Here is a 14,102-nt window from a genome sequence, read left to right as displayed (position 1 = left end):
CATGAAAAACAATGACAATCGCCCAACAACCGTTAGTGTGCAACATATAGCCTACTTATCAAAGCCGCTCTTTCTTTATTGTTAATGTTTTCCATTATTTTTTGTCTTCGTTATTTGTTTGCCCGAATGTATTTCATAGTTTAATGTGGGTTTTTTGTGGGTGGATTGTGCAAATGAAAAAAAAGCAGAAAAAAAACTATGCACTTGAGTGCATTTGATGTCGAACTGTTTGCACCCATTATTTTTAAATATAAATCTTTTTGTATATTTTCTTTTTCGAAACCGGCTACAGGTGGTTTGATTCACAACACTTTTCTGCACTGGCTTACTTGCGATTCTTAGCCCACGTAGCCTGGCACTTTTGGCACAGCAAATCACAAATCACCGGATCCTTTGGATTGATTGAATTTGCCGATGTTTAAGAAATACGTACATATATGTATATATGCATATATGGATTATTTAGGTCGGATTTGCTAAGCCGCTGACTGCGTCTGCGCGGCTGCGTTGCACGTAGTCAACTGAACGATCCGCTTGCCGCGAAATTCCGAAAAGCCAACGCCATGGATGTTGCATATTATTGGCACATCGAACACGTTGGATGGCCAACAAGTTTGAAGCGCTGATAACGGTACGAAAGTGGTAGTGGTAGTGGTTTGTTACGAACTGCCAATGAAGAGGAGGAAGAGGAAGATGCGGTCATTAGGCCAAGAAATTCAGAAGGTCAAATCCGAGAGGCGAGAGAAAGAGGTGGTAATTGGGTCTAAATGCACAAAAAAATAAGAAATAATAAGGCTAAGGCATGGTTGCAATGGGCCAGCATATTATAACTAAATATTATTAAATATATATTATTATATCAGATAAAAAAATGATGAAATCTTAAATATTCCCCTTTAATTATAAAGCAGTTTTATATACATATTTCTGGGAAGTTCTCTCCGCCTGAGTGACCGCATTCCTCGCATGCCAAACTCAGCAGAAAAGTGGCAACCCAAAAGCGTAAAATGGTCAAATGAAGTTATTAACCCATAAACATGGCTGAGAAAAATCTGTGTGTGTTTTTTCTGTCTTTCTGTTTTGGTTTTTTCTGTTTTTTTTCTCTCGATTTTTTTTTTCTTTGGCAATTGCCTGGGACAACCTGGCTGGCTGTGTTTTGTCAACGGGTATAATTTATGTAATCATGAGCCAAAAAAAGTGAAAAACAAAAACAAAAACAGCACGGCTATGGTAAAGAGCAACAACATGATTTAGGTAAGCTGTTGAAATATTTCACTGCTGTCTTTTTCCCATTTCGCCTCGTTTCTCAGCTCGCCGTTTTTGTTGGCTGTTGGGTGTTAAAGTGCAATTAGTGCCCAGGGAAGAGGGATATATGCATGTCGTATACCTTATTTATAAAGAGGGGCCATGGGCAAGGAGGTGGACGCCATGCAGATAAGCTGAGCTGCCTGCCGAAAAGGGAATGTGGCGACTTTAAATAGCAACGCCCCCTCAACAAAAAAAAGTGCAACTCATTGGGAAAAGTAACTATTAAGTGCCCGTGCCAATTTGACACTGCAAAAGAGGGTTACAACAAAAAATGTGATTTAAAGTAAAGCAGGATTATAATAATATTATAGAATATTGCTTAAAAATGCTATATTGAATTTCTTTATAATTTCTAAAAAACTAGCAGAGAAGCCATACCTTTTTCGAGAGTATTACAACTTTCCCTCATCCGTAGAGACTCCTTGAAGAAAAGAGAGGGTGGGCTGATTTGAAGTGCACCATCTGGCGAAAGGCTGTGCCACCAGCAAATCAGCGCTCGAATTAAAAGGGCAACAAGTGGCTTTAACTTTGGATTAAGCCTCGTTAGCTGGATAGCAGCGCGGATGTGTATATATATTTTGTTGGCTTTGATTTGGTTTTTGATTGCCTACGTGAGGCGCGGCACCTAACACCTTGCCCCATCTATGACATAAGCGGCGGATACTTGATATTTTTTTGACAATGCTCCTCCGACTGCGCCGCCATCCTCCTCCCCCTTTTTTTATTTTTTGTTTCCAGTTTGCAATTGAAATTATATGCCTTGAACGATTTCGGGTTCGGATCTGTACGATTTACTCTGTTCAGTTCAGTTCAGTTCACTTCAGTTCGGTTTGGTTTGCTTCGCTTTTGGTTTTGGTTTTTCTGTGTGTTCAGTTTGGCTTCGCTGCAATTGCAACTTCGATGGCGGACTTGAGGCACGGCATAATTGACCGAAATTAACCAAAGATTATTCAATCCCTCCCGTGGCTCCACAAGCCTCTTCCCGCCCAAAAAAAAAACCAAAAAAAAAAAACAAAAATAAATCTCAACCAGTCTTGGATTCATTTGCTTCTTTCGTTTGCTGGTGCGATTTGTCGCGTGTGTTCGACATCACGTATCTCTGTTTGCACTATGAAGCTAAGGAGGATGACGATTACGATGTGGGAGAAAAGTGAAGAAAATAGATTATGGGTAAAGAGAAAAATGGGTGAAAAAGGTACTCAAACGAATGCCAACTTCCCTTGACATGCATTATGATTAATTTCGATTCAATGCATACGCGCACTGATGATACAACGCATGGTTGCCAATGAGTTCCTCAAATGATTCATTTTATTCAGTTCATGTGTTGCAGCTTACTTAGAGGATGTAAGATGAATGATCTTGCTCGTTTAATTGATAGGGGCTTGGATTGATTACTTACTTACTTCATTAAACAAAAAGCCAATTTAACATAGATAGTTTTATATAGATATTTAAATATGTTTATGGATATATTTATATTTTAATGGCTTATTCAATCCATCTTAAATCCACGCCTCTACTTTGCGTGCATTTCCTATTTTATCTCTTCAGCCGTCTCATTTTCAAGATGGTCTCATCGATCGATCGATCTTTCGGCGGTTTAATGACCCAATTTCTGTGTTTCACTGACCACAGACACAGATATTCAACGCACGTCCGCCGATCTTTGCCGTGCCCGCTATATGTACATATATTATATAGTGTGTCATCATCCCGACTGCCGACTCCCGACTCTTGACTCCCCATCTTCCCTCATCTTCATCATCTTCATCTTGGGCATAACACTTTCCATTAGTATGCGGTCGCAATGACTTGTCGTTTCGTTAAAATCAAATCAAATATTTGCCCGAAACTTTGTTTGCATTTATTTATTAGTTATTTCCCACTGTATACCATACTGTATACCATAAACATACCATACCATATCATACCTTACCATGCCATACCATATCATATCATACCATACCATGCCATATACCATAACCCCGAAAGAGGGCCTTATATAAGAAGTCTGGGCATCGCCTTGGGTGGTTTATAGACTCGGTTTCATTTATCGCTGTGTTCCCCTTTGTTGTTATTTATTTTTGCAATATTATTACAGGAGGGGGTGGGTATGGTATTGGGCTTCCCTGGAAGTTGCATGCGAAATTCGCAATTGTCCGGCTTTTCGCTGGCAGTCGATAATTGTGGACAGGGCATTGCCCAAACTTTCAACTGACACCTACGAAATAAAACGTGCCGAAAAGCTGGCTGGCTAATGTGGTCAACAAATTTGAATAACCTTGGCACACTTGAACGCTCGAAAGCGAAACGGTATATATTTTGTTTTTATGGCAACACGGAAGCCTGACTATCAAAAGAGCCACGCCCACGGCCGAAAGAAAAGAGGCGGGGGATTACGGAAACCATCATCGGCCATCAGCATATTAAAAATGCAGAGAGTTTATAACATTTCAAGGGGCCTTCGTGGGGGCATTTCATTTTTCGATCATACTGGCAATTTTTGACATTTGGCTTTGGCTTTGGCTCTGGCGAAGCGGAAGAGTGGGCTGCCCAGAAAGCTGGCCAAAAGGGGCGTGTGCAAAATAACGCCCAGCACTTAAGGCAAATCGAAAAATTAAATACAATTTATAAACTTCGTGACTTCACTTTCGCTGCGGTTGAAGTCTTAGCTAACTGTTAGCCGTGGTTCATGTACATGCTAAGTGCACTGATACAACGACAGCCATAGTAAACAAACAATAATTAAACTATTTATTTATAATATTAAAATATTATTATTTATTATGATATATATGCATATTATTTTAGGCTCTTTTTTAATTAATTCGTTGAGCTTAAATACTGACTCTTCAAAACAATCAAATAAATGACAGTTGTCATGTAAGATTACATGAAATTGTGTAACATGAGGCTTTCATGTAGATAAAATGTATTTAACAACAAAAAAGTTAGTAAATCCTTATGATAAAAATATAATTTATCAAGAAAGCGTACATGAAATAGTTGAAAAAGGGTTCCATTAATAGATACGAATAAAGTAGTTGAAATTGAAACCGAAAAACATTAATTAAAATTGGTAATTTATTTTTGTTTTTTTTTTCTAATAAAGTCCCATCAGTAGCCGACTAATTCATGTCACAGTAAATAACCAAGTAACCAAAGTAAGAAACGCTTCTTTTTCATAAATAGGTACATAAATATTTAATAAAATGCTTGATAAGGTTATACAAAAAAAAAGCAGTTTTGTGGGTTTTTGTACACTAAACTTATTCAAATAACTAAGCATAAACTGAACGGTGAACAAAACGAGGAATTCGATAGAACAAAAACACATAGCGATAACATTACATCAGTTAATCCACATTTGACTAGTTGAAACATAAATAAGCGATAGACAAATTCTTAACTAAGTGGAAGTGGAAGTGGTAGTGGAAGTGTGCGCCCGCCTGGCGCCCCAATCTTCTTTGATCAAATCGGAGGCCTTTTCGCCAATGGCGATGACCGGCGCATTGGGATTCCCATTGACAATCGTTGGCATGATGCTGGCGTCCACCACTCGAACACCGGATACCCCGTACACCCGTAATCGTGGATCAACCACGGCCGTTACATCCCAACTGGGTCCCATGCGACAGGTGCCGGCGGGATGATAGATGGTGAAGGTGAACTCCTTGATGCAGCAGGCCCAGTATTCATTCGACTGGAATGGCAGATGTCTGCAGCCTGGCAGCGGGATGTTATGCAATCTGGAGCCGAAACGCTGGAATGCCTGCGTATTAGACACATTGATAGCCAATTTGATGCCCTCGACCAGCACATCGATGTCCTCCTGGTGGGCAAAGTAGTTCGGTATGATCTTGGGCTGATGCTGCGGATTCCTCGAGTTCAGGCGCACCCATCCCGTGCTCTTCGGTCTCAGCAACAGGGGCAGTATCGACCAGGTTTCACTGTGCTGCAGTGGCTTGTACACCGTGTTGTAGAAACCATCGCGCAGATTCAATATCTTGCGTATCTGCTCGCCGCCATCGGAGTTGATCGAACTGGGGCAAAAATGAAATTGCACATCGGGCCAGTCCACCGATGGGTCCTGGTACTTGGTGTTCAGAAAGGCGACTCCCTCCACGCCCGAAAAGGTCATCGGACCACGTTCCCTTAGTATATACTCCATGGAAACTGGTATGGTTTGGAAACGATTGCGGGTGACGGTCAGTGGAGCATCCACCACAAAGGTGAGTCCGCCCAGACCCACATGATCCTGCATATTGCTGCCCACCGGCAGATCCGATATCACTGGTATATTGTGCTCCTGCAGATGCTCCGCTGGACCAACGCCGGAAAGCATCAGCAACTTGGGGCTATTCAGAGCACCAGCACTCGCTATCACCTCTCTGCGCACGAAAACCACATTCTTGCGACCACCCCTCGTGTACTCCACGCCAATGGCTCGCTTCTGCTTGTCGAACAGGATCCTGGTGGCCTCCGCATGCAGCAGGACATCGAAGTTCTGGCGCTGGCGCACGGGGCGAATGAAGGCCTTGCCCGTGGAGCACCGGGCACCGCGGCGAATCGTGCTCTGCGTGAGCATAAAGCCCGTCTGCTGGGCACCATTAATGTCCCGGTTCTCGTAGCCCATCTCCATGCCCGCCTGCAGGAAGGCTATGGAGAGTGGGGTACGCCATGGAGCCTCCTGAACCGTTAGATAACCACCCGTTTCATGGTATGGCGTCTTGGCCAAGTAGGGATTGCGTACATCTTCCGATTTGAGGAAGTACTTGAGCATGCTGTCGTAGTCCCAGCCCGGATTGCCCAACGATGCCCAGTGATTGTAGTCGTTCTTCGAGCCACGCACATAGACCATGGCATTCAGCACGGAACTGCCGCCCAGCACTTTGCCCCTCGGCCAAAAGCAGCGATCGCCCTTCATCGCCTGACAGTACTGGCGCGTGGATGAGGGCGTCGTCTGGTACTTCCAGTCCAACTCCGTTAGCTGCAGATAGCCCGCCAGAGCGGGCACGTCCGAGATCTCCGTCTCATCGCCGCCGGCCTCGAGTAGCAAAACAGTCCAATTGCGCACCTCACTCAGGCGATTCGCCACCACAGCGCCAGCCGATCCGCCGCCAATCACCACAAAATCATACTGACGACGTATCTGGAACAAAACAATGGGAAGTTAATGAAAGATCTCTAAAATCTATGCAAAAGATACTTGGTACTTGGTACATATTATCATGCATGATTAGCTTAATGAATTGAACTTACGACGGTTGGCTCCTGGACCTTGTTCTCGGGATCTACGCTTTGATAGCGATAGAAATTCATGCCGATCGCCAGCAGCGGGATCATGCCAAGCAAAGACGTCATTGTGCCAAACGCCATGTTTCAGTAATTGTCAAATCCACGGATCCGTTCCCGCTGCTCCTGCTCCTGCTCCTGATGCACCTGCTGATCCACCTGAGACGCCTCCACCTGTTGTCCTCTTGCCCGGTCCGTAACAATGCGCTGGCGCACTGGAGGATAGCGCTGTGTTGGTGCTGGAACTAGCCGATAAGCTCGACTCGCCGCTGGCCAAGATCTTGGGTGTATAGTTGCGAATGCCGCCGGGACGAGCGGATTTGAAGTGAGCCCGTGCCCGCTCGTCCTCCTCCAAGATGTCCAGATACGACTTGATGTACAGGTGATGGCTTAGGTAGTGTTTCTGCTTGTCCAGCGAGCGGTTCGATTTGCTGGACACCAGCGAACTGGGACAACCGCGACTAGAGCTGCTGCTGCTGCGACTGCTGCTCGCACTGCTGCTGACGGCGGATATCGAGGATATGGAACTGCAGTGGCAGGACGAGTTGTAGATACCGCTGTCGGAGCTCTGCGAACTGCTCCTTTGCAGATTTAGTTTGGCGTAGTGCGAATCCGTATCCGATTGACTGGCACTCGCTGGTATCTTGCTCCGCTCGTAGGTTTGTTTGCTCACGTTGTACTTGTGACGCAATCGATAGTTCTGATTGTTATTATTGTTGATATTATTGCTGGTATTATTATTATTATTGTGGCTATATTCGTTGTTGGTGGTGGTGGTGGTGGAGGAGGAGCTGGTGGATAGGTGACTTGTGGGCGTGTAGATCGGCTGGTTGGTGCTGCTAATGCCGCTGAAGCTTTTGCGCTGTGGTTGTCGTTTGTGGTGGGGTAGTTGTTGTTGTTGGTGCTGCTGGTGTTGTTGGTGTTGCTGATTTTGCTGTTGCGATATCTCTTGGCCCATATTTTGACAGAAATATGAACAGAACTGCAATGATACAATTGTAAACTTAGTTATTATAAAAATGACATTCATATATATAATATTTATGTATATTATTATGATAGAATAAAGTAACCCAGAAATTAGAATTATTAAAATGAAATTAGTGCACTCAATTACTAAATATAGTTTCCGTTTACATTGCAAAAGAGTTGGTTTTTATATAAGAAGTGAAGTAAAAATCTCTTGATTGATTGCTTTGATTGCAATGGCAACATCTTAATATTTCCCTCCCTAATCCATTGATGAGGCAACCAGCTCTCGACCATTTCCAGATAACGACACCCAAAAGCGTGGGAGCCGCGCTATCATACGTCCATCTATGGATGATGGGTAACTGATGAGCATTGTAGTGGCTTTTTTTTTTGGTTTTTTTTGGATTTCTTGTTAACATGTTTGCCATTGTTGCATGACTTGGCAGGCAAAAACAAAAACGAAACCGAAACTGAAACTGGCTCGTAAGTCAGCAACATGCAAGCATTATTGACTAGCGGAAGCCGCTAGATATCCAAAATTAGTGTATATATTCCAAAGCCTCCAGTTTGGCAATCGTTAACCAACAGATGGCGCTGTCACACGCGCAGTCAAACAAAAGACTTAGGCAACGAACTTGCGTACATTTTCGCAAGCAACGAAAATAAAACGTTATCAAATCGCATTGAAATTGAATTTAAAAATATAAATATTCAAATGTTGTCAGCTGCATCTCATTAGATAGCCATTTCTTTGCTTTTCTTTTCTTATTTGTATATAGTAGTATTATTTTGTCTTTCCGCGGCTGCTGCGTATATTTCTCCTATTTTCTCTCTCTTACTGGCTAGTTTTTCAAGTTCAATGCCGTTTGACAGGCGGAAAAAGCAAACAGCAAGAAAAAAAAATCCTCGACTCTTGATTTTTTTTTGTGTCTCTTGTCTCTCGAGAGTCTTGAATGTCTCAATGTCTTAGCCTGTAAAATGCAATTTCGTTATTTTGTTTGTCCATTGGCGGCATCGGGGCTTAATTGCCGTCCAGCTCCTGTTGTTGTTGTTGTTTTTTCTGTGGTTTTTCCAGTTTTCCCCCTGCGCTCTCGATTTAAAGCGATCGCAGTGAAAGCCAAGCGACATCGAGCTTCCTACATACGGTACTCGTATTTCATGTAATCACTATTGTATGTAATATTTAATTTATTTTTCCCTTTTTATTCATGTTTTCTGGTTTTTTAGTTTTTGTTTTAATTTTTTGTTGTATTTGTTTGGGTACCTCTGTCACAACACTGGAAAATAAATGCTTGGAACTGCTCTCGATTAATTAAGCGCACCGAAAATAGTTGTCTATTTTTAGCCGCGCAAAATGCTGTTAGCTAAATTGAGATATATATGTATATGCGTATATATAACGATTTTTGCCAAGCAATTTCGCTCCAGCGATTTGAACGGCTCGACGGTTGCCATGTAACTAACAACACTAAAAAACCGAAAAAACAAACATCATCAGCGGCAGACGGCAGAAATTAAATCCAAAATCTGAAAAATTCATTCACTCAAATCCCCGTTAAAGGCAGACGCAACACTGCCCGCTAATTTATGCAACGCCCTTGGGCGGAGTGACAAAGGAAAACCCTCCAAGCTATATCTATTTTTTTCATTTTTTTTCTTCTGTTTGACGCAATAATACTGGGCCAGGTTTTCTCGGGCATTTTTACATCACATTGATGTCGATTCATCCATTTATTTCGTTGGTTCAGCTCGTCATTATGCAATTCACACATTGTTAGCAACTGGCCGCAGTTTTTGGCTTAGTTTTTTTTATATTTTTATTGTTGGTGCTCAACTGCCTGCCAATTATGATTTGACAGCTTTTAATTATGGCCAGACATTATGCCCCATAATTGACGACATTTTCACGGATTTCTGTTGGCTTGCTTATTTTTGTTTTTTCTGCGTGCCCTGCCCTCTTCTGTGGGTCGTCGCACAGCCACACACATAAATCTAGTCCGAGTGTGGCAAGTAATTTCAGCTACTTTACTCCGGCTGAACGCTTTCTCGACAGCCGGCTGAGTCATGGTACCGTGACACATTAAAGAAGCCCAACTTGGCCAACAAACACACGCGAGAAAACGTCGAAATAGTATCAAAAAAAAAGAAGAAAAACAATAGAAAAATTAATTTCCTTGCTATGTGTGCTGCAGTTGCTAGGTGACACCTGAAAATTAAATAATTACTACCTTTATGTTTGCGTAGACTGTGATTTATTGAGAGTCTAAAGCACGAAAGGTGTATACACTGATTTTCATTTCATAAATTTATATTTTAAGTATTATAACTTATTTAATTGTATTTATTTAAATATGAATTTCACGTAGCTGAGCTGCACATGGCTAATTTAACTTATCTGTCAATTTTCTTACCCTACCATTTCTAACTTTCTTGCTTTCTATTTTATAATGGCATAAATTAATTGTAATAAAAATTTCATGCTGTTCTATTTTTTCCTTTGCAGTAGAAGATTCTACATTTTCTATTGCTTCAAGAATTCTGCTTGCAAGAACACTGAACTGACCCTTGCATTTGGGCCAACTTGTCGTTGCTTCCCGCAGGGTTTTCCCCACTCAATTTTTCCCTCTCTCGTTTGAGTATTCGAATCATATGGTTATGTAGCTCTGGCTCTGCGAGTATAGTGTCACTTTCCTGCTGGCCTGCTTGGCGCTTTTAATTGCCCGAGTCGTATGCACACACAGTGCCAAGTGCCAGTGGCGATACACGCGCTCCATGATTGCCTCTTTATGGCTGCGACGTGCACAAATTGATAATAATTCGCACAGAGGTGTGAGGCGATGGATATAGCGATCGCCGGATCGGCGGATTGGACAGATCGCTGGAGTAATGCCACCGTATTGGCGGTAGAAAGTGTGAATAGACCAGAAACAAATAAACAAATTCCAAGCGCAAGGTGTGTTTGTTAGGAGGATTATATAAGAATATTTGACTACTAGTAGTAATCGCCTTCTTTTTCCAAATATTTATTTACCTCCATTTCTTAGTTTTTTTTTGCGCCCTCTTTTTATTTTCCATCTTTGCCAAAGGGTCAGAAATCGGTGTTGTTACATAAAAAATAAAAGTGAAAATGAACGCACTTGATGTGTGCGCTTGTTGTCTTGGATGAATGCAAATAGGTGTTAATGTACGAGTTAATGGTTATTTGTCTGTTTATTAACGAATGTATTTATAAAGCTTGTAAAAGTTAGGCTTTTATTTATTCAGTACTTATTATGATATATGCAATTATTAACTAGTTGTGTAGTTGGAAAACAACTGCTAACTAATTCTTGCGGCAAAAATGTAAACAAATATATTTATCAAGCCTCAGTTGAGTTTAGTAAACTTGCCTGTGGTTTTTTGGTTGTTATAGTTGTGGCCGCTGCTTTGGTTTTCCAGTAGCTGCTGCTGCTCCGAAGTTAGTACGGATTATTTATTTATATTTTTTTTTCTGTGGTGTGGCGGCTTCAAACTGAACGCGACTGCCTGCCACTTTCCTTTGTCTCACTCACGATTACCATGACTGCTGTTGCCGTCTTTCATCTTTCCAAACGGCAACAGATAATGCAAAAAAAAAAAAAAATAACTAACAAAAAAATAAGGGACAAAGTACGATTTATTGCACTGTAATTTCTACCGCAAGTGATAATTGTCCACGGCGATTTCGTTTCACTACCGATCACTCAAACATTTATATACATATATCTGTGATATATAATATATATTTTGCCGCTCACTGCGAAACGCACGCCACGAGCTCGTCTTGTTCAATGAGCAATTCGCTTTTAGGTCTTGCTTTTGGCCACCACACTCGACTGCCTGAAGACGGCCAAAACGATGAAGAAGTAGCTTTTCGTACGGCCTTCAAAAGCTTTTCCCTCGCACTCCCAGATGATAACCACAACTTATGTCTGTAGAGTCCAAGTCCAAGTCGCAGCACAAACAAAAGTCCGAGCTTCAGGCCCACAGAGAGAGAGTTGAAAGCAGAGGGAGAAACATCCGTAAAGCTGCTTACAAAATGGGTACACCGGAAGAAAATTAATACACTAACACTTATCTATTCTCTGGTAGATAAATAATTGGCCTTCGATTTAGTCTGACTTTAATATTAGTATCAGTTCAAACCTTTAACTTTCATTTGTTACTTAGGTAGCATATTTAGGAAATAAAGTTCTTACAATTTTTTTTCCAGTGATTCACCGTTGAGAAGACACGGCACTTTCGATTTCGTTTCCATTTCTCGGCGCTTCAACTCGGCTGTCTTCGGGTTTTGTCATTGAGCTACGTGCTCCATTCAACGTTTGTGTTGCCATTGCAAAAGCTTTTCGGGACTTTGTAGAAGAGGACGGGGATGGCGATTCAGAAAGAGAGGGGGCGATGCATTGGAAAGAGAGAAGTACATACGTTGGCCAGTGTTTTTTGGAGGCTTTCTTTGGCTGAGCCAAAACCGCTGGCAGCGATCATCGCCAGCGATTTACAAGTCTGGCAATTGACTTACCGTTTTATTATTCATGATTCCCAATTCAAAAGTTGAGCGTTTAACTGGGGGGGCCCAATGGCAACAAGGCCATAAAGATCGGCACCAAGATGGAGATTTCCGGTTTGTTTACTCGTACGTACTCCATTCCATTTCATTTGACAGGCGATGCAATCGAAGGGTAAAAGTGCTCCATACCGAATTTATTAGGAGTACTTGCGTCTGGGGAGCAAAAGTATTGCGATATCACTACTTTCAGCTCGAAAAATGTACATAGGATTATGGGATCAACAGGAATTACAATATAATAGCAGCTTTATAATGAGTTGTTCCTTATTTAGTCCATCACTTTATTGTCCAACATTTATTTCCTTTTGGTGCTAATATGCTTGCACTCGTCAAAGTAAGAGGTACCCAGGATAGCTCAGAAGTATATTTTTTATATTTTAGTAGTAAAAATGAAATGGTTTAAGTCTTTTGCAAATTACTACGATTTATTTCGTTGTTTCGCCCCCGTTGATTCCACCTTGCCAGCGGAAAACCTGCAGCCCACTCGAAATAAATCCACTCACATTAGCTCCATTCATTAGGCGAGTCAAAGAGTTGAACCCCACTCTGTGCAACCTGCGACCTCTGGGGGCATTGTCAGGTGCAATTGCCCCTCCATTGAACTCTGTGCACGGAGCCCGAAAATAAATAAATAAATGCTTTTTTATTTTCGCCAGCGGAGCGGCGCAGCTTGTTGTTCCGCTGCGAATGCAAATATATTTTTGCATGTTGCCGGCTTCCGACAACCAGGCCAAAAGTTAGGCTTACGAGCCGACTTTGAGCTTGACATTACACTGGGAAAAATGGTGCATCAAACTTGAAATGAAAATCGTTTTTCTGTGATTATAAATATTAGTATTTTGATCAGAACATTTAAAGTTATGCTTCAAATATAGAATGTGATACCTTGTTGAGCTCGTAATTAAATTTCTGTGTTCAAAGAGAACCAATGCATATTTTGATTTTTATTACTCATACTAAATTGTTGCAAGTGTCGCATTTGGTGGGGGCAAAAGTGGAGAGGTTTGAAATGGAGCAGCTGGGAAAGGAAAAGGGGATCGTGGGGGGCCTGAGAAGGCGCCGGTGGCGGGCAACTTTCATTTTCGTTCAGATGACTGTAAAATTTTGGACGGTCATTGCTTTGCAGCATAAATATTTATGCGTTGCACTTGAGAGCGCTGCAATTGGGATTGAAATCGGAATTGGAAACGGGGCCTTAATGTTGGGCCCATAGTGCTGCACACACACACTGCACACATGGAGCTGGAATCTAGTTGGGCATGTGGATCAGATTTATGGCCGTCTTCCGCGACCCAAGTGAAAAAAAAACAAAGAAATGGTAAAGAGAAAAAAACAGAGATGTGGTATATCTATGGCAAAAAGCAGAGTGCCTGCGGCAATTAGCCAAGCACACAACGCCTAGATGTGTGTAGTGCATTTTGTTAACAAATTATTTTGGCCGGCCAAAATGCATTATTCAATTGGGAATTATTTATTATAGCTCTACGCACCGCTAGCTACTGTGATTGCGAGCGCCATTAATGTGTGTGGCTAATTGCAATCATCATCGGCTGTAACCGAAATCGTAAATGAAATTGTAAAAATGCTATTAATTCGCCAAAAGGGTGATCATGATCGCATTATGGCATTGGCATTAACGCACCTAACCGCATCGAATTGCTCAGATCCGCTGGAAAATATCCGTTCCGATGTGGAAAATATCCGTTCCGATGTGGAAAATGAGGAACTGCATTGGTTATCGGGTTGCGTAACATTTCCTCGCACATTTCTGAGTGCTGATATGCTGGAAGTACGTGTCTTACATAATGGAATCAAATCGGAACTCAAAAGGTTTCATCCATTAGATACTTTTTAATGATACTATTTTTAAGATAATACAGTTGTATGTTCCATTTTATTAAGTCACATTTGTAAATTTAGCTTTTCATTTGTTAAATTG

General features: G+C 41.8%; 2 protein-coding genes across 5 annotated transcripts in view; one reads left to right on the top strand and one right to left on the bottom strand.

Annotated features, from left to right (window-relative positions):
- Positions 1-14,102, top strand: part of LOC122625132 (flotillin-2) — a 90,721-nt gene that overhangs the window by 30,723 nt on the left and 45,896 nt on the right. The gene's annotated exons all lie outside the window — the stretch shown is intronic.
- Positions 4,612-7,566, bottom strand: LOC122625137 (glucose dehydrogenase [FAD, quinone]). Its single transcript, XM_043805055.1, has 3 exons — positions 6,714-7,566; positions 6,574-6,610; positions 4,612-6,463 (listed from the first exon to the last, which is right to left on the bottom strand). Exons 1-3 carry the CDS (start codon positions 7,562-7,564, stop codon positions 4,721-4,723), a joined length of 2,631 nt encoding a protein of 876 aa, XP_043660990.1. The 5' UTR covers positions 7,565-7,566; the 3' UTR covers positions 4,612-4,720.

This window comes from Drosophila teissieri, chromosome X (assembly GCF_016746235.2).
Source record: "Drosophila teissieri strain GT53w chromosome X, Prin_Dtei_1.1, whole genome shotgun sequence".
NCBI classification, from domain to species: domain Eukaryota; kingdom Metazoa; phylum Arthropoda; class Insecta; order Diptera; family Drosophilidae; genus Drosophila; species Drosophila teissieri.
The sequence above is the reverse complement of the archived record's forward strand: the minus strand, read 5'-3'. Positions and strand labels throughout refer to the sequence as shown.

Bases quoted from the DNA above. Each gene is read 5' to 3' on its own strand.
- LOC122625137 (XM_043805055.1), bottom strand. From the start codon at position 7,564: ATGGGCCAAGAGATATCGCAACAGCAAAATCAGCAACACCAACAACAC. The intron at 6,611-6,713 runs GTGGATTTGACA...TCGCTATCAAAG, and splicing joins GGAGCAGCGGGAACGGATCC to CGTAGATCCCGAGAACAAGG. The intron at 6,464-6,573 runs GTAAGTTCAATT...GTTTTGTTCCAG, and splicing joins AGGTCCAGGAGCCAACCGTC to ATACGTCGTCAGTATGATTT.